General features: G+C 46.6%; 1 protein-coding gene across 1 annotated transcript; it reads right to left on the reverse strand.

The window, feature by feature from the left end:
* Positions 1 to 402: 402 nt before the first annotated feature.
* On the reverse strand, positions 403 to 10,318 carry LOC144328503 (galectin-9-like). The gene is made up of 5 exons (XM_077932254.1): positions 10,165 to 10,318; positions 7,834 to 7,922; positions 4,650 to 4,845; positions 2,663 to 2,771; positions 403 to 542 (listed from the first exon to the last, which is right to left on the reverse strand). The coding sequence occupies exons 1-4, from the start codon at positions 10,192 to 10,194 to the stop codon at positions 2,664 to 2,666; spliced, it is 423 nt and encodes a 140-aa protein (XP_077788380.1). The 5' UTR covers positions 10,195 to 10,318; the 3' UTR covers positions 403 to 542; position 2,663.
* Positions 10,319 to 19,487: the final 9,169 nt, after the last annotated feature.

The raw sequence follows: 19,487 nt of genomic DNA on the forward strand, positions 1-19,487 counted from the left end.
GTGGATTGCTGTTTCCGTGTGCACATTTGTGTTCCCTCATTCATACATGGGTACTTTAAATTTTATGCCTCCAAAATCTCAATGTTTCCCATTCCCACTAGTGGGCGGTGTGCTTGGTGAAATATATTTGCATTGTCTGTTGCTGTCCTCTCCCCTAAATCAGCACTTTTCCATCCACCATAACTTCTAGAAACCTCAGATCCATTATGGGCATGCCTGCAAGTATTTGTTGATTTTATTTTTTTAAGGAGAGGACTGATCTGTTGCAAAAGGTATTTTCTTGGAGCAATAATGGTTTCTCTCTTCCTAATGTTCACAGACTCTTCAGAATTCATATGCAAGAGGCCATGAAAGCTCAGACTCGTTTTTATATACTAGCCAAAAATATTTCTTCCACAAACATTAAGTTGCATTCTCTTTTATTTTATTGTAAGTAGACAAGGTATAGCCATTTATAATCGTTTTTAAAAATAAATTTGTTTTCTGTTCTGTGTCGTCTTTCTGAGCATTGTCTTCTCTTTTCCCCTCTTTTTGTTTTGTTCCTGTAAAAAAACAACACAACCACACACAATTTTTAAAAATGCAAATGAGTTGCCGGCACCACAGGTATTCCCCATTCATCACAGCCCAACAAAGTGGTCCAGAATGATACTCTGACTGATTGCATCAACCACCACCAAGAGATCCAGGAGATTCATCAGGGTCTCAGCCTCCCTTGTCTTCCAGGGAAGATCATCCACTGGAGCAAGGAGAACCTATGTTGTGTAGGTTGCCATACCTCCAGAATTTCCTGGACATACTCAGTATTCAGCCCTCATAAACAGCGTCTGGGCGTAAATCGCTTAAATGTCCAGGAAAATCTGGCCATATGGCAGCCATGTTGTAGTGTGTCCAGATTTCCACTTTTTGAAATATGGCAACCCTAATTGTTGTACCCGCTACACGTTTTGAACTACAACTCCCAACAGCCCCAGCAAGCCTGGCCAATGTAGGGAAAGCCACTCCCAACATCTGGAGGGGGGCGTTGCGGGCTCTCACCCACTAACATCCGCTGCAGCCCTGCACGATCAGGGGCTTCCTCGGGCCGCATCATACCCTGGGCCAGCCAATCGGCTGGCTGCAGGGGCGGAGCTAGCTTGGTCATTTAAGGACAGCACGGCCCAAGAACACCCCTTTTCCTCTTCATTTCAGCTGTGGTTTTCCACCTTTAGGTTTCCCTCTGACTTTGCTATGGACCTCAGTTGGTCACCGCAAGGGGCCTGGTAGGAGTTTTTCCACTTGGCTAATTGGCCCTGTTTTTAAAGCCATTTGGTTTTTTCGCCTACCTCGTAGCACAACTCCTTGGTTTTGGCGGTTAGGCATTGGTAGGGGTATTATTATGATGATGAGTCGGGGGGAGGAGCGCCATCACCTCCCCCAAATATATAGGGGTAGTCCGATAAAGGATTCCGGGGGGCGTTGCCTCGTCCGAAACCTATGACCCCTCAGGGAGTGCATAGGGATGTACATCTCAGGGGCTGTCCCTGTTGGTGTTCAACCCCTTCCGGTTTTATCCCGGATAGTCTGATAGGACCAATGCCTAAAGCCAATAGGTAAAGGTAAAGGTACCTCTGCCCGTACGGGCCAGTCTTGACAGACTCTAGGGTTGTGCGCCCATCTCACTCAAGAGGCCGGGGGCCAGCGCTGTCCGGAGACACTTCCAGGTCACATGGCCAGCGTGACATCGCTGCTCTGGCGAGCCAGAGCCGCACACGGAAACGCCGTTTACCTTCCCGCTAGTAAGCGGTCCCTATTTATCTACTTGCACCCGGGGGTGCTTTCGAACTGCTAGGTTGGCAGGCGCTGGGACCGAACGACGGGAGCGCACCCTGCCGCGGGGATTCGAACCACCGACCTTTCGATCGGCAAGCCCTAGGCGCTGAGGCTTTTACCCACAGCGCCACCCGCGTCCCTTTCCTAAAGCCAATACCTGTAACCAATAAAGTTGTGACCATTTGTTGCCCATTAACCTTAAATTCTGGTGTCCGGTGTCTTTATTTTATTCCAACTGGTGGGGGGCGGGAATTGCCACGCAATTATGGGAGTTGTAATCCAAAACATCTGGAAGGCATTACATTGGCTACCCCTGCCCTACATACAGCAAGCAGAACAGTTTAAGATTTCAAAACTAGGATAGACATCACAACGGAACAGATCCAAATAACCTGCCTTCATCCAAGCGTACGTGGAAGTCACGTTGTCCTGATACATCAGATTTGGCCAGGGTCAAATGATTTGACACTGGTCAGTAGTATCAGTAGGACTAAGGTGTTCCTTTAAGAGAGGTCTGACTGACAACTGCAGACTTTCCTCTTCCAACAAACCTTTTAAACTGAGTTCGCTCCCAGTTTGAATCTGTATTGGAATTATGTTCAACGTGTTTTTATTGCTTTATCACTTGTTGCTCTGCAAATCTGTCTCCTTTGGGAGGAAGGGTGGGAGATATCAATGTAATAAATAAATAAACTTGCCCAACAAAAGCTCCTTTAAGATTAGATTGCCTCATTTCAAAGGACTTCTCTTTAACTGACAAACGGCTGTTTTCCTTACCGTAAGCAAGAGAAACCACGTTGACAAGTTTTAAACGGGGAAGGATAAGAGGCTGTAAAAACCTGCCACTCACCCTAAGAGACCCTCTGCAAGTTGACATCCCCTTTGATCTCCAGAGCCCGGGCGCTAAAAAAGGGAATGCGGTGGACGTATTTCAGGAAGTCTTTACTATTGACAGTTACCTAGGGAAAGAATAGAACATGAAAGTGACAGCACATGCAGATTTAGGGCAGCACGACCGGTACCTCCACATAGGGTGCCAAGCAATTGTCATCTAAGACATGTGCCCTCTCTGAGGGACGTGTGGAGGGTGGTGACATGAGAATGGGCCTTTTCGGTGATGGCTCCCTGCTTGTGGAATGCTCTCCCTAGGGAGGCCTGCCTGACAGCATCATTATACAGTGGTACCTCGGTTTAAGAACAGCCCTGTTTACAAACTATTCGGTATACGAACTCCGCAAAACCGGAAGTAGTGTCCCGGTTAGCAAACTTTACCTCTGTCTAAGAATGGAAGCCAAACAGTGGAAGGGCACCAGCGGCAGGAGGTCTCATTAGGGAAAGCGCGCTTCAGTTTAAGAACAGCTTTGGTTGAAGAATGGACCTCCGGAACAGATTAAGTTCGTAAACTGAGGTACCACTGTATATCTTTATGCAACAACATTTTTTTTTTTTGCCCAGGCTTTTGCATGTAAATTTGGAGGGTTTCAGACATTTGTCTCTTTTTAGTGGGTGAGATGTGTTAATCCTGCGAAAAAGCTACTAATTAGTAGAAATAATAATAACTATCATAATAATGACTACCACTAGGAGTCAGTAAAGTTGTTTTGATACAGGAGCGAGAGGTCTCATCGCCTAGCTCCCATTAGCAGCCTTGCCACGATTTTTTCAGCTAGCTGCTGCCTCTGAACTGTCTTCAAAGGCCACACATGGCCAGATTCTCTCTTTCCAAGAGAAATCATAGTTAGGAAGCCAGTCTCAGAAATGCTTCGTGCCTCAGAGGCTATTTGCACCTCCAGTGACAAAGATGAGTTCACTAGGAAGGTGAATTCATACTTTGAAACATACTGTACTTTAGATAGGAGAGGGAAACATGCCTTATCTAATATATTAAAATCAGGGGCTGTGTGTTTTCCGAAAACAAGGAGTAAAGGTAGCTCAGAGCATGTTTGCATTTGCTCATCCTTGAGAGTATTTGGGGATGGGAAAGAATAGAGGGAGAAGCAAACTCGGAAGCTTTATGCTCATCTATGCTCTTGAGAGTCCCATGGACTGCAAGAAGATCAAACCTATCCAATCTGAAGGAAATCAGCCCTGAGTGCTCACTGGAAGGACAGATCGTGAAGCTGAGGCTCCAATACTTTGGCCACCTCATGAGAAGAGAAGACTCCCTGGAAAAGACCCTGATGTTGGGAAAGATGGAGGGCACAAGGAGAATGTCTAAATGCAGGGCTTTTTTTTCAATCGGAACTCACCAGAACTCAGTTCCAGCATCTCTCAAGAGGGCGCCATTGCCATTCTAAGAGAATGAGGGGGCGTTCATGGTGAGTTCTGGCACCTCTTTTTCTAGAAAAATAGCACTGCCTAAACATAAAGCACGGGTGGCGCTGTGGGTTAAACCACAAAGCCTAGGACTTGCCGATCAGAAGGTCGGCAGTTCGAATCCCCGTGACGGGGTGAGCTCCCGTTGCTTGGTCCCAGCTCCTTGAAAGCACTTCAAAGTGCACGTAGATAAATAGGTACCGCTCCGGCGGGAAGGTAAACAGTGTTTCCATGCGCAGCTCTGGTTCGCCAGAAGCGGTTTAGTCATGCTGGCCACATGACCCGGAAGCTGTACGCCGGCTGCCTCGGCCAATAAAGCGAGATAAGCGCCGCCACCCCAGAGTCAGTCACGACTGGACCTAATGGTCAGGAGCCACTTTACCACTTTACTTTACTAAACATAAAGCCATCTTGCCCGTTACAGAAAAAGTAAAGCCATCTTGAGCCACGAGAATTAAAAGCCCACAGGCCATGAGAAGACTGTTTGATGAAGAATAGATATGCCCCGCCGGCAGCCTCACCCTGTAGCAGTCGCTCATGACATCGATGATCATCATAAAAGTGGCCCCTGCCTCGAAAGGAATGGGCGAGCGTTCCTCTTTTCCCCAACCTCCGTTTTGCTTCGTATTGCAAACCACCTCGTTTTCATTCATCCGCGGGTTGAAGTGGAAGACGATGTCACCATTCTCGCCCAACAGATTAACAGTGAACGCAAACCTGAAATGTGATATTGACACTGATGCTGCGCAGGAGGAGATGGTACTGAAGGGAAAGGTGGGGTGAGGGGGGTTAATGGCGGAGGGGTAGTGGGAGAAAGGGGTAGTTTGAGGCTGAATTAAGAAAGGATGTCCTGAAACTCACCTTAGAACGATAGAATCGAAGTTGGAAGGGACCCTGAGGATTATCTAGTCCAACCCCTTGAAATGCAGGAATATGCAAATGTCCCATATGGGGATCAAATCAGCAGCCTTGGCATTATCAGCGCCATGCTCTAACCAGCTCAGCTACCCAGACTTTGGGATAGGATGGGCTATTAAAGCTTATTAAATACATACTGGTGTATAGTGCTAGGGAAACTACTTAACGCAAAGATGGCTGCAGTTTTCACCTCCTTAAAATGTGTAGCATTTCAATGCACACAAGTATCTGCTTTAAAAAAAAGGGTGGTGAAATATACTCGGAGTCGAGAGTGGATTTCATGCTCTTTATTCCCTTCATAGTGGTGAGGAGGAATGGAATTTCCCCCACAATATCTGCTTTATATACATTATTTACACAATGGGCTGCACGTGATTGGCTAATTCCGGGATTCTGCTGTAGGCCAATCAGGTTGTGGATTCACTTCCACCTGGAGCTGGATTGGGTGGCTCCTGCGGACCAATCATACTGCTGCATTGTTCTAGGACCAATCAGACTGCTGCATTCTGAATCCTGTTGTTCTAGGGCCAATCAGACTGCTGCATTTTGGATCCCATTCAACTCAGTGCATAACAGGTGGGGAGGTTTCCTCACCCCGAGGGCCACATTTGCTTTCTGGGCAACCTTCCGAGTGCCACCCCCCAGTGGTGGGCAGGCCCAGAGGCAAAATGGAGGAAGGAGTTGTACTTATTTAGTAATATACCGTATTTTTCGGACTATTGGACGCACCGGTCCATAGGACGCACCTAGATTTGGGGGGGGAAAATAAAGGCAAAAAAATTTATTCCCCCCCCCCCGCCAGGCGCGGGGCTGGGGCGGGGAAGCCCGAGCTTCCCCCTCCCCCAGAACGGGACCCAGAGCCATGCCGAAGCTGCGCGCAGCTTTGGCATCGCTCTGGGAGCTTGCGGGGCTGGGGGAGGAGGAAGCCTTCCGCCAGCCTCCAAACCATGTCGGGAGACAGCGGGATGGCGCACTGCGCCTCTCCCGCTGTCCCCCGAGTTTGCGGGGCTGGGCCAACCTTCTAACCAAGTCGGGGGACAGCGGGAAGGGCGCGCTGCGCCTCTCCCGCTGTCCCCCGAGTTTGCGGGGCTGGCAACGGGGAGGAGCAGGCTTCTCCCCCCGCCAGCCTTCTAGCCAAGTCGGGGGACAGCGGGAAGGGCGCGCCGCCATCCCGCTATTCCCCGACCTGATCTGGAGGTTGTGGGGCTGGGGGGGGGGGAGAAGCAGGCTTGCTTCTCCCACCCCCAGCCTCCAGATCAGGTCGGGGAATAGCGGGATGGCGGAGAGCCGCCATCCCGCTATTCCCCGACCTGATCTGGAAGTTGTGGGGCTGGGGGGGGGGAGAAGCAGGCTTGCTCCTCCCACCCCCAGCCTCCAGATCAGGTCGGGGAATAGCGGGATGGCGGCGCTTCGCCATCCCCCTATCCCCCGAGCTTGTGGGGCTGGGGGGGGAGAAGCAGGCTTGCTTCTCCCCCCGCCAGCCTCCAGATCAGGTCGGGGAATAGCGGGGTGGCGGCTCTGCGCCTCCCCGCTGTCCCCAGCTTTTGGGTGCAGGCTGCTGCCCGCAAGCCTTGCGAGCCCGCGGGACATCCCGCCGGGCTTGCAAGACTTGGGATAGCTTCCTGAAGCCTGGAGAGCGAGAGGGGTCGGTGCGCACGGACCCCTCTCGCTCTCCAGGCTTCAGCAAAAGCCTGCATTCGCACCATAGGACGCACACACATTTCCCCTTCATTTTTGGAGGGGAAAAAGTGCGTCCTATAGTGCGAAAAATACGGTAGTTTTACCTGTTGCGCAGCAGATTAGTTTCTCCACCAGCCTTCACCAGCCTGGCGTCCTCCAGATACTGTGGGACAGCACCGGGTTGTTGAAGGCGGTCCTGCATCCGCTCACCCATCCATCCCCATCCTTCACCCAGGGAAGCAGAAAATGCATGATCAGAGTTTGAGGGCCAATTCCAGCCAGGCAAAAACACTCTGGATCTGAAGCAGGGCCAGTGAACAGTGTGGCCTGTGGGGAGCTCCAAGGGACAAATGCAGAGGCCTGGAGGGCCGCATCCGGACCCCAGGTCTGAGTCCCCCATACTATATTGTCATAGAGTGGTGGTGTGGTGTGTAGCCAGTGCAAAAAAAAAAGTGACCTTTTAACAGCTGCACAGAAGAATTCTGGTAAGTGTGATTTGTCCTGAAGGGGTGGAAAAAGTTGTGACAAGTATTGACACCCTGCAAGGGAACATTGGGCAGGGAGCAGCTATAGAATAAACTCTAGCTTTCTTTTAAAAATAACAACTTGTGATAGCGGTCATTATTGAAAGGAAGTTGTGACAGGTACAGGCTTTTTAGTCCCAGCACTTTCCTCAGGAAGACCCAAATTTCACCACTGAATCGGAGCAACTGGAAATAGGGTTTTTGGGGGATTGCCATTTGCTCCAATTCACTTGGGTTTTCCCAGGTAAAACATGGGTTTTCCCCGGGGAAACCTGAGGACACAACAAACAAACACTCGAACACAGAGCTGGAAAGCTTGGGCAGTTGCGTCGAAAGCATGAAAGCAAAGGTGAGTGTGAATGAGCCCTCAGTGCTGCTCATAGTATCTTTTCTATGTGACAAAAAGTCAAAATATAGTCTGAAGAGTTAATCTCGATGTGGTAGAGGGTTTGGGCTCCCTAAGATAACTTTCTGACTTCAGCCTGGCAAATTCTTTAGTAATAGAAGAAAGATTGGTGTAGGAGGGGTAAGGGCATTTCTTGAGGGAGGGAGGGCATGGGAGACAAAGAGGAGACACACAAACCCTTTTGCGGAATGCAGGACCTGGCCTATGATGCAAATCGACATCCCCCCACGCAAGGGCGCGTGAAAGTATTGCAGAAAGGGAACACTCTGTGGAGCAGAAAAGCAAAAATCATCACATCCTTGTTCCTATTCTCCAAAATGAACTATACATTTATCATCATCATCTATTATAAATCTCTACTGGAAGTAAAGGTAAATGTAAAGGGACCCCTGACCACTAGGTCCAGTCGCGGACGACTCTTGGGTTGCAGCGCTCATCTTGCTTTATTTGCCGAAGGAGCCGGCGTACAACTTGCAGGTCACGTGGCCAGTATGACTAAGCCACTTCTGGCGAACCAGAGCAGCACACGGAAACGCCGTTTACCTTCCCGCCGGAGCGGTACCTATTTATCTACTTGCGCTTGATGTGCTTTCGAACTGCTAGGTTGGCAGGAGCAGGGACCGAGCAACGGGAGCTCACCCCGTCGCAGGGATTCGAACCGCCGACCTTCTGATCAGCAAGACCTAGGCTCTGTGGTTTAACCCACAGCGCTACCCGTGTCCCCTATTGGAAGTAGTTAAGTTTTAAAAATCAGGAGTCTGCTTCTCAAATATGCACACTTGGTCCTAGAGTTGGGGACACCCTAGGCAGAGACCTTAACTTGGGAATAAACTTAAAGCCCCTAGGGAACCTCAGCTGGGGGAGCAAGGGTTAATTCCTCCTCCATGCCCACCACAGTCCCAAAAATTATCAGGCCTCCCAGCTAATGCTATTCTATTGGCTTTGGGGTTGGAGGGAGCCCAGCATGTTAAATGCAAAAATGCATTTAACACATAGCAGTCAACGTTTCCCTTTTTAAAAGGGAAATTCCCTTATTCCGAATAGGATTCCTCGCAAGAAAAGGGAAAAGTTGACAGCTATGATTTAACCTCCTCCTCTGATTTGGAGAGGAGGAAGGAATGTGAGCCACATCACTGCTGAGGTTAACTGGAAATCAGCGGTTAGGATTTGCCATCAGGAAGAACTTTCTGGTGGTAAGAACTTTTCGATAGTGGAACGGACGCGCTCAGAAGGTGGTGGACTCTCATTCCTTGGCAGTTTTTAAGCAGAGGTTGCCTGGCCATCTGTCCTGGGTGCTTCAGTTGAGATTTCTGCATTGCGGGGGTTGGACTAGATGACCCTCAGGGTCCCTTCCAGCTGAACCATTCTGTTATTCTATTATCTTAGCTTTCCCTTCCCTGCCCCCTTTACTGTGCCTTGAACAGCAGCCTGGCAGACAAAATATTTAAGGAGGCAAGCTTTTCCCATCACCCAATTCCATGCCATAAACCCTGCTGGGGTCCTTTGCAGATGACCGCAGTGCCTGGAGACAGACAGTCCACAGCAGTGATTACAGCAGGAATGACCAATAAAACAAAAAAAACAGGCACTGTAACTCTTCAACTGTTTAACTGTTCCCCCGATGGCACTTTCCTCCATTGTCCCGCCAGGCAGATGGATGACAACTTCAATTCCATGCCAAAGCTCTGCCTACTTAGTTTCTGCATTTCCTATAAGTTTGAATCAATATCTGATCCTAGCTGCAGGTCGCCATTCCACCTGCAAGCTTGGTCAGGTTGCCTGCAAAAACTCTGCTGCGAAGGAGGCAGGAAAGGGACTGTAAATCTGCTTGGACACTTCTTTAGAGATCTGCTTTAGAGATCTGCCTGACCGTATGAGATGCATGCTGTTATTTAGAAAGCTCCAGCTTTGTGCTGCATGTTGCACAAACATACCGTATTTTTCGCTCTATAGGACGCACCGGACCATAGGAGGGGGAGAACAGGGAAAAAAATTCTCCCCCTCTCTGCTCAGCGCCCCTTCAGCAAAGCGGCAGGAGAAACGGAGCCCCTTCCATTTCTCCTCCCGCTTTGCTGAAGGGGCGCTGCGCAGAGAGGGAAAACTGTGCGGCGCCTCTCCAGCGAAGCGAAGCCTGGAGAGCGAGAGGGATCGGTGTGCACCGACCCCTCTCACTCTCCAGGCTTCAGGCGGCTATCCGCAAGCCTTCGGAGCGCAGCGGGAACTCCTGCTGCGCTCCGAAGGCTTGCGGATAGGTGCCTGAAGCTCCTGGAGTGTAACGGGAGTTCCCTGTGCTCCGGGGGCTTCAGGCGACTTCGCGTTGCTATCGCTGAAGCCAAGGACCCTGCATTCGCTCCATAAGATGCACACACATTTCCCCTTAATTTTTGAAGGGGGAAAGTGCGTCTTATAGAGCGAAAAATACGGTAATCTATTGAGAAGATGCCCACGCCACCCTTCTTCCCATTGCAATCCCAAAAGCTTTCATCTATTAAACATTTTTATACTCACTGGATGCAAAATAGGTGAGGAGAAAGCCATCTTATAACACTTGCTGGAACTGACCGAATGATTCTCCACCTTTTTCTGCCCTCCAAAAATGCAACGAAAGGAGATGCTTATATAGAATTAAGTTTCACTTCCTCAGGAAGCAAAACGTGTGAAAGCAAAACCACCAGGACTGTTTTACCTTTAAATGAGACGGTTCTTGGAAATCTGTTTTGCTGCACAAGCATTTTTCCCCACCTGCACTGCATTGCCCTGTGACTGGTGTCAGCAATTTCAGAACGCTGATAGAACTGTGGCTTTTACTTTTTTAAAAAATAGTATTGTTTGATGACATACCTCTATGCTCTTTGGAAGCCCAGAGCACTTACTTGAATTGTTATGATTTTTCCTTTATTTGTGATTATTTATTGGGGAAACAAAGTGTTTTCATTCATTATGAAGCCGTTTTTAAAATTTAAATTTGAAGAAATGTTTATGGGTACTGATGCTTTGCTTTGTTGTTTATAATAATAAATGTGAGAGAAATGGGATTCTTTCTGGGTTAGAAAGTTTGCACAAGTATTAAGGGAACATTGGGCAGGGAGGAGATATAGAATAAACTTTAGTTTTCTTTTTAAAATAACAACTTGCATGAGCAGTCATTATTGAAAGGGTGTCCCTTACAAATACTGAAGATGTATGGTTCTGTTACTCTTTGTATGGTTATGTGTTAAGATAGTTTGTACATATGTTCATGATAAATCTATGTATATATTGAAGAAAGAAATGTAACGTACTGCATTCTGTGAATCAATATAACGTCTTCTGGGAAGATTCCACCTTCTGTATCATTTGTGTTACATCAGTGGAGTTTGCTGCCTTCTTAGTAGTTTGGTTTTTATCCTCAGCTGAACACCAAAATGCGTAGTTAACCCAGGGACAGGGAACATCCCCCTCTGAGCAATCATCTGTGGGTTGAGCACAAGCCAGTGATGGTCAGGGCCAGAGGCAACAGCGAACATAGCAACCAATCTTAATTCTACCTTCACACCGTACACAAGAACATAAGAGGAGCCTACTGGAACAATCCAATGGCCCATCTAGTCCAGCATCCTGTGGTCACAGTGGCCACCCAGATACCTGTGAGAAACCAGCAAGCGGGACCCGAGCAAAAGAACATTCTCCCCTCCTGTGGCTTCCAACAGCTGGTATTCAAAAGTAATATTGCCTCACTGTGGAGGTGGAGAATATCCATCGTAGAATCATACAATTGTAGAGCTGGTAAGAACACCAAGGGACATCTAGTCCAACCATCATCTTTTTTTCCTCTGGGGCACATCTCAGGGCCAAGTCTCTGTGATTTATTCTAGCCTAAGTATTTTTGTGGGGAACATTTGTTTAAAGGTGGATGAGGGCAGATATCAATCTAAACAACTTGTAATGTTGCTCTCTGCTGCACATGTTCCAGCTTGTCAATATCCTTTTGAAATTGTGGTGCCCAGATACGGACATAGTACTCCAGGTGTGGTCTGACCAAGGCAGGAGTGGTACTATTGCCTCCCTTGAATAAAACCTAGAATAGTGTTAGGGGTTGTTGTTTTTTTGCTGCTGCATCACACTGTTGACTCGTGTTCAGCTTGTGATCCACTAAGACCTCTCAGTCCTTTTCATATGTACTGCTAGTAAGCCAGGTGTCCCCCATCTTATATTGGTGCCACTGGTTCTTCCTGCCTAAGTGCAGAACCTAGCATTTGTCCCTGTTGAAATTCATTTTGTTAGCTTGTGTCCAGGTCTCCAATCTGTTAAGGTCATTTAAAATCCATATTCTGTCTTCTGCGACGTTAGCTACCCCTCCTAGTTTGGTGTCATCTGCAAATTTGATGAGCATCCCCTCAATTCCTTCATCCAAGACATTGAGCAACAACAGGCCTAGGACAGAACCTTGCGACACCCCACTTGTCACTTTTTTCCAGGATGATGAGGAAGCATTAATGAGCACTCTTTGGGTTCAGTCATCCAATCAGCTATGAAAAAAACTGAAAACCAAACGAACACTAGGCCCAGATGGTGTTTCTTCAAATTTCTACAAGAAGTTTAAAGATTTGATCCTTCCTTTTTTAATTATTTTATTTTTAAAAATTGGAATGGTGAAGAAATACCAGGCACTTGGAAATCATCTCAAATAATTTTGCTTACAAAACTAGAATGTTTATAATCTTTTTTATTTTTGTCTGTTATAATTGTTCTCTTTCTTTTATATACATTATAAAATGAAATAATAAAAAACTTTACAAAAAGAGAGTAAAATTAAATAAACACTTTTAAATCTACAATATATTAGACATCTTACAGCTGTGATTCTTGCACTGCAGGAGGGTGGACTAGATGATCCTCGTGGTCACTTCCAACTCTATGATTCTATGACTGACAAGCATCAAAGCCTTATAGAAAAAGCTATGATTTGACCTAAATGTCTAATGCAAACAAACAGGAGTGCAGGGAGGATGAGGAAGAGTAAGAGTGGTTTCTTTGAAAAATCAGAGGACAGCAGTCACTGATATTTCCAATGATAGCATGCACTGAATGAGTGGTTAAATTCATGCTTCTCCCATTTATTTTCCCATCTATATCAGGGATGGTCATCTGGTCCACAATGCCTTTGAATCTGGCCTACTGCCTCCCATTCTCAACCCTGTCCCACCATGCAACAATAATTACGCTTAGATTTAAAAATTAAAAAAAAAAACGAAGATCATGGCAACTGGTCCCATCACCTCCTGGCAAATAGAAGGGGAAGAAATGGAGGCAGTGAGAGATTTTACTTTCTTGGGCTCCATGATCACTGCAGATGGTGACAGCAGCCACAAAATTAAAAGACGCCTGCTTCTTGGGAGAAAAGCAAGGACAAACCTAGACAGCATCTTAAAAAGTATAGACATCACCTTGCCAACAAAGGTCCGTATAGTAAAAGCTATGGTTTTCCCAGTAGTGATGTATGGAAGTGAGAGCTGGACCATAAAGAAGGCTGATCGCCGAAGAATTGATGCTTTTGAATTATGGTGCTGGAGGAGACTCTTGAGAGTCCCATGGACTACAAGAAGATCAAACCTATCCATTCTGAAGGAAATCAGCCCTGAGTGCTCACTTGGAAGGACAGATCGTGAAGCTGAGGCTCCAATACTTTGGCCACCTCATGAGAAGAGAAGCCTCCCTGGAAAAGACCCTGATGCTGGGAAAGATGGAGGGCACAAGGAGAAGGGGACGACAGAGGACGAGATGGTTGGACAGTGTTCTCGAAGCTACCAGCATGAGTTTGGCCAAACTGCGGGAGGCAGTGGAAGACAGAAGTGCCTGGCATGCTCTGGTCCATGGGGTCACGAAGAGTCGGACACGACTAAAGAACAACAACCAAAAAGCTTCCATTTTCTATTTTGCCAATTGCTTTCTGTGAAGTTCCTGTATTTTCTAAACAGTGAAAATAAAGATGAAATTTTCATAATAAAACAAAAACTAAGCATTTCCCCCTTTTTGTTTTTGGCTGGCAAGCATTTTCTTTGAACATGGCTGTGTACACATTGCCATTTACTCTGGCAATCCCTTAGCTGGCATCTGAAGCCATGTACACATGATATCAGCAAAAACTGCAAGGTTTTTAGCGGGGGCAATTAGAATAAGATCTATGATTGGATTGTTGATGTAAACCCCCAAAATGTATTTTCCATTGTTACATTTTATTTTATTGCTATGGCTAGCCGCTGATGCAAATAAAGATTCCTCTGCTACATATTATCAGCCACAATCCATATCTATCATGTAGTTTCTTGATAAATGCTGCTGTTTGATATGTCCTCCCTCATCCCAGCTTCCATCCAGTTTCAGGATGTAAGCCACGGTTAAGCTGAGACATTTGAGACAGCCATTGTACATGCACAGATGACAACTTTATAAATGGGATTTGGAAGGATTGCAGGCCCAGGAAAACCAAACAGATAATGCTCCTCAGGTGAAGACATCCCTGCCCCCTCTCTAGGGTGTACTGCCATGTGCAAAAGCGACTTGTAATGCAGTAGGTAGGAGGAATGAGCTCGCTTTGGTTTAAGCTGCTAATGACCCCCAGCTTTAAGTCTGAACTTTACAATGACCTGGAGAACCAAAAGTTCTAAAGGTTTCTTTTCCTTTTGTTATTGCATGACCAAAAAAAAATTCAGTACAGTCCACTCTTGTTCGCGAGAAAGTTAAAATCTTGCTATGTAAGGACATGTTGGAAGGAGATGCTAGCAAAAGGAAACAACAAGGAACTCTTGAACTTCCTCTCCAGGTCATGTGAAAGTGCAACTCTTGCAAGGAAAACAATGAATTACGGTAACTATCCATGGCTCGTATTGGGTTATTTCTGCAGCCCTATCTCCCTAAATCCAGACGTAGTTGGGCTAATTCCCTAGCCAAAGTGGAGTTTCATGCACACAAACACAATGGACAGTCTGTGATGATCACTTGCAACAATCCTGCCAGATCCCTGGCAGTTTCATGTGGTCAGCAGACATCTGTCCTGAGTGACCTGGGTCCATAAAATCCTTAAACAGGATGCACCATCCATGGGCAAAAAACAGGGGCATGTGGTGGAGTCCCTCAGTGTTGTTGTTTAGTCGTTTAGTCGTGTCCGACTCTTCGTGACCCCATGGACCAGAGCACGCCAGGCACTCCTGTCTTCCACTGCCTCCCGCAGTTTGGTCAGGCTCATGTTTGTAGCTTCGAGAACACTATCCAACCATCTCATCCTCTGTCGTCCCCTTCTCCTACTGCCCTCCATCTTTCCCAACATCAGGGTCTTTTCCAGGGAGTCTTCTCTTCTCATGAGGTGGCCAAAGTATTGGAGCCTCAACTTCACGATCTGTCCTTCCAGTGAGCACTCAGGTCTGATTTCCTTAAGAATGGATGCGTTTGATCTTCTTGCAGTCCATGGGACTCTCAACAGTCTCCTCCAGCACCATAATTCAAAAGCATCAATTCTTCGGCGATCAGCCTTCTTTATGGTCCAGCTCTCACTTCCATACATCACTACTGGAAAACCATGGCTTTAACTATACGGACCTTTGTTGGTAAGGTGATGTCTCTACTTTTTAAGATGTTGTCTAGATTTGCCATCGCCTTTCTCCCAAGGAGCAGGCGTCTTTTAATTTCGTGACTGCTGTCACCATCTGCAGTGATCATGGAGCCCAAGAAAATAAAGTCTCTCACTGCCTCCATTTCTTCCCCTTCTATTTGCCAGGAGGTGATGGGACCAGTGGCCATGATCTTCGTTTTTTTGATGTTGAGCTTCAGACCATATTTTGCGCTCTCCTCTTTGACCCTCATTAAAAGGTTCTTTAATTCCTCCTCACTTTCTGCCATCAAGGTTGTGTCATCTGCATATCTGAGGTTGTTGATATTTCTTCCGGCGATCTTAATTCCGGCTTGGGATTCATCCAGCCCAGCCTTTCGCATGATGAATTCTGCATATAAGTTAAATAAGCAGGGGGACAATATACAGCCTTGTCGTACTCCTTTCCCAATTTTGAACCAATCAGTTGTTCCATATCCAGTTCTAACTGTAGCTTCTTGTCCCACATAGAGATTTCTCAGGAGACAGATGAGGTGATCAGGCACTCCCATTTCTTTAAGAACTTGCCATAGTTTGCTGTGGTCGACACAGTCAAAGGCTTTTGCATAGTCAATGAAGCAGAAGTAGATGTCTTTCTGGAACTCTCTAGCTTTCTCCATAATCCAGCGCATGTTTGCAATTTGGTCTCTGGTTCCTCTGCCTCTTCTAAATCCAGCTTGCACTTCTGGGAGTTCTCGGTCCACATACTGCTTAAGCCTGCCTTGTAGAATTTTAAGCATAACCTTGCTAGCGTGTGAAATGAGTGCAATTGTGCGGTAGTTGGAGCATTCTTTGGCACTTCCCTTCTTTGGGATTGGGATGTAGACTGATCTTCTCCAGTCCTCTGGCCACTGCTGTAGGACCCTTAATGCAAGAAGGTGTTCTGCAAGGGAGTGACCTTTCCTCTCAACCAGCAGTTTCCAACGGTGCAGGTATAAAATACAGCCAGAGATTCGGGGCCACTCTTGCAAGTCTGCAAATCTATCAGCATTTGACAACTATATCTGCTCAGGGGAATTCCCATAAATTTATTTATACTCCTAAATATTCCATTAGTTGTCTCATCTGAAATACAAAGTGGCAGAGACAGATACAGCATTTTATATGGAACAAAAACCACATAGGGCAGCTGCCGAAACTGTATCTAAAAACCCAAGCAGTGGATTATGGGAGCACCTAGCAGAAAGAGTTGTTGTTAGGCAACAAAATTGTTTTAAAATGGTTTAAAGAAGATCCAATACTGGAACCAGAATAATTAATCATAACGAAAAAGTTTAAATATCTGCTATGGTTTAAAGAAAACTATTGGGAACTTAAATTTGAAATTCTTCCTTAGTAAAAGAACCTAGTATGAAATTAAAGACAGAATATCTATGGGTCTGTCTTCTTTAACTTCCCCATTTTACAATGAATTTCTAAATCCAGAATAAATGGTAGTTAAATATTTCAAGCAATGGAAAAATACTGGTTTAGAAAGCATAAAGATGTTGCAGGGTCGTCATTCTGACAATTGAGGAGGTTGTGGGTACTATGAAAGGAAGGAGACCTCCACTCTTCCAGTATTTCAAATTAGAAGTGTGATCTCCTCTCTAATACAAAAACATGGGGAAGTCAGGAAAGAGAACAATTGTGAAACTCTACTGTCTCTTAGTTGGATAAAGATGTAACTTCAAGACTGAATTTCAATTTTAAGACTGGTTAAACTTGGATCGGAATCAGATAGAGAAAACAGGCGCAAGATTTGGGATCAAAGAATAACCAGGAAACAATGGAACTGCATTTGGAATAACTTCTAATATAATTTCAGCAGACCTAAAAGAGAACCAATGGTCCATCTAGCCAGTGCTGGATTTATGTACAGTGGTACCTCGGGTTATGAACTTAATTCATTCTGGAGGTCCGTTCTTAACCTGAAACTGTTCTTAACCTGAGGTACCACTTTAGCTAATGGGGCTTCCCGCTGCCACCGCTGCACGATTTCTGTTCTCATCCTGAAGCAAAGTTCTTAACCCGAGGTACTATTTCTGGGTTAGCGGAGTCTGTAACCTGAAGCGTCTGTAACCTGAGGTACTAGGTATTAGGTTCATAAACTACCATATAGCATACAGTCATACCTCTTGTTACGTTCGGTTCAGGTTACGTCTTTTCAGGTTGCATCCCGCGGCGACCCGGAAGTACCAGAAAGGGTTCCTTCTGGGTTTGCCACTTGCGCAAGCGCAGATGCTCAAAATGACGTCACGCGCATGCGCAGAAGCAACAAATTGCAACCCACGCATGTGCAGACACAGGTTGCGTACCAGTGGTACCAGAGGTACCACTGTATATTCAACACAAAAAACAGCGACAATTTGTTGTTGACAAAGGACAGCTGGACATATAAAGGGCCCCGTTACTAGTAGCTTAGAGCCTCATCCTAAATCTGGCCCTGCATCTAGCCCAGCATCCTGTTTTCACTGCGGCTGAAGAGTTGCCTGCATGGGAAACCAGCACGCACAAGAGCCCTCTTCCCCTGCAGCGGCTTCCTGAAACTGTGGTGCTTTGTTGTTGTTTAGTCGTGTCCGACTCTTCGTGACTCCCTGGACCAGAGCACGGCAGGCACTCCTGTCTTCCACTGCCTCCCGCAGTTTGGTCAAACTCATGTTCGTAGCTTCGAGAACACTGTCCCACCATCTCGTCCTCCGTCCTCTGTCGTCCCCTTCTCCTTGTGCCCTCCATCTTTCCCAACATCAGGGTCTTTTCCAGGGAGTCTTCTCTTCTCATGAGGTGGCCAAAGTATTGGAGTCTCCATTCCACATTTGCAAGAACTCTGATCGCTTAGCGTGGCGACCCCTGCCCTTTGGAACTCCCTGCCTACTGATATCCAGAAAGCGCCTTCACCGCACTGCTTTTGGTGCCTGCTAAAAGCATTCCTGTTTAGGCAATGCTACCCAGATGCTTAGGGACGTGGGTGGCGCTGTGGGTTAAACAACAGAGCCTAGAACTTGCCGATCAGAAGGTCGGCGGTTTGAATCCCCGCAACGGGGTGAGCTCCCGTTGCTTGGTCCCAGCTCCTGCCAACCTAGCAGTTCGAAAGCACGTCAAAGTGCAAGTAGATAAATAGGTACCGCTCCGGCGGGAAGGTAAATGGCGTTTCCGTGCGCTGCTCTGGTTCGCCAGAAGCGGCTTAGTCATGCTGGCCACATGACCCAGAAGCTGTATGCCGGCTCCCTCAGCCAATAAAGCGAGATGAGCGCCGCAACCCCAGAGTCGGCCACAACTGGACCTAATGGTCAGGGGTCCCTTTACCTTTACCCAGATCCTTAGGAAGGCATCAAGTCATAGACTTTTAAGAGCTGGAAGGCACCCCAAAGGTAATCTCGCCCAAACCCCTGCAATGCAGGAATCTCAGTTAAAGCACCCATGCAACCTCTGCTTAAAAACCTCCAAGGAGAGTCCACAATTTCCCAAGACCATGCCACTGTCAAACAGCTCTTAATGTCAGAAAGTAAGTCGACGAGGTCATTTTAATCCGTGTTAGCAAGTTAACTGTTTTAAAGTACGGTTGTAGATTTTTGGTTTCTTTGTAATTTGCTTTAAGGGTGACTGTGTGTTTACGATGAAGCGGTGTATAAATTCTATGAAATTAAGTATGTAATGAATGGTGCTTTACAGGATTAAAGAAAAAGAAAAATGGCTTTAAAAAGTATAAAGATAGAAGTAATCTACATTAGACACAATTTAAAAAGAGTAATTTTTTTGAGGTCTTAGAACAAAGGAAGTCAATATGTGTATATGTATGTAATGACTAGATTAGACTGAGGATATGGTTTTATTTGTAGATGTGTGCTTTTTGTTTTCTTTTTTGTGTGTTCTGTTTCTCTTTCTTGTTTGTACAGTATTATTTTGGATTCAATGTTTGTAATTTTTGTTGTAACTCTGCACTGAAAATAAAAACATAATAATAAAAAAGAAATTAAGTAACTGCGTCTTTTGGCCCAACCGTTGAGCTCTCCCTTCCCTTTCTCCGCCCCACCCTTCAGAGCTCCACAAACTTCGCTAGCGCTGAGGGAAACGCGCTCTGCACCAGCCGAGCGGCCCCTTTTATAGCCTCTCCTCAGCTCAAAACTTTTCGACGGTTGGGCTCGCGAAGGGAGGGAAGGCGAAGACGGCGAGGCGGAGGCGAGAGGGGATTGGCTGAGAGAAGAGGACGGCTCGCGCCAGCCTTCAG

This window comes from Podarcis muralis, chromosome 7 (genome assembly GCF_964188315.1).
Source record: "Podarcis muralis chromosome 7, rPodMur119.hap1.1, whole genome shotgun sequence".
NCBI classification, from domain to species: Eukaryota; Metazoa; Chordata; class Lepidosauria; order Squamata; family Lacertidae; genus Podarcis; species Podarcis muralis.

What these genes read in the sequence shown, in the direction of transcription:
- LOC144328503 (XM_077932254.1), bottom strand. Translation starts at nt 10,194, where the DNA reads ATGGCTTTCTCCTCACCTATTTTGCATCCA. An exon ending in CCTCACCTATTTTGCATCCA is followed by an intron (nt 7,923 to 10,164) that starts GTGAGTATAAAA and finishes TCTGCTCCACAG; the next exon opens with AGTGTTCCCTTTCTGCAATA. An exon ending in TCATGAGCGACTGCTACAGG is followed by an intron (nt 2,772 to 4,649) that starts GTGAGGCTGCCG and finishes TTCTTTCCCTAG; the next exon opens with GTAACTGTCAATAGTAAAGA.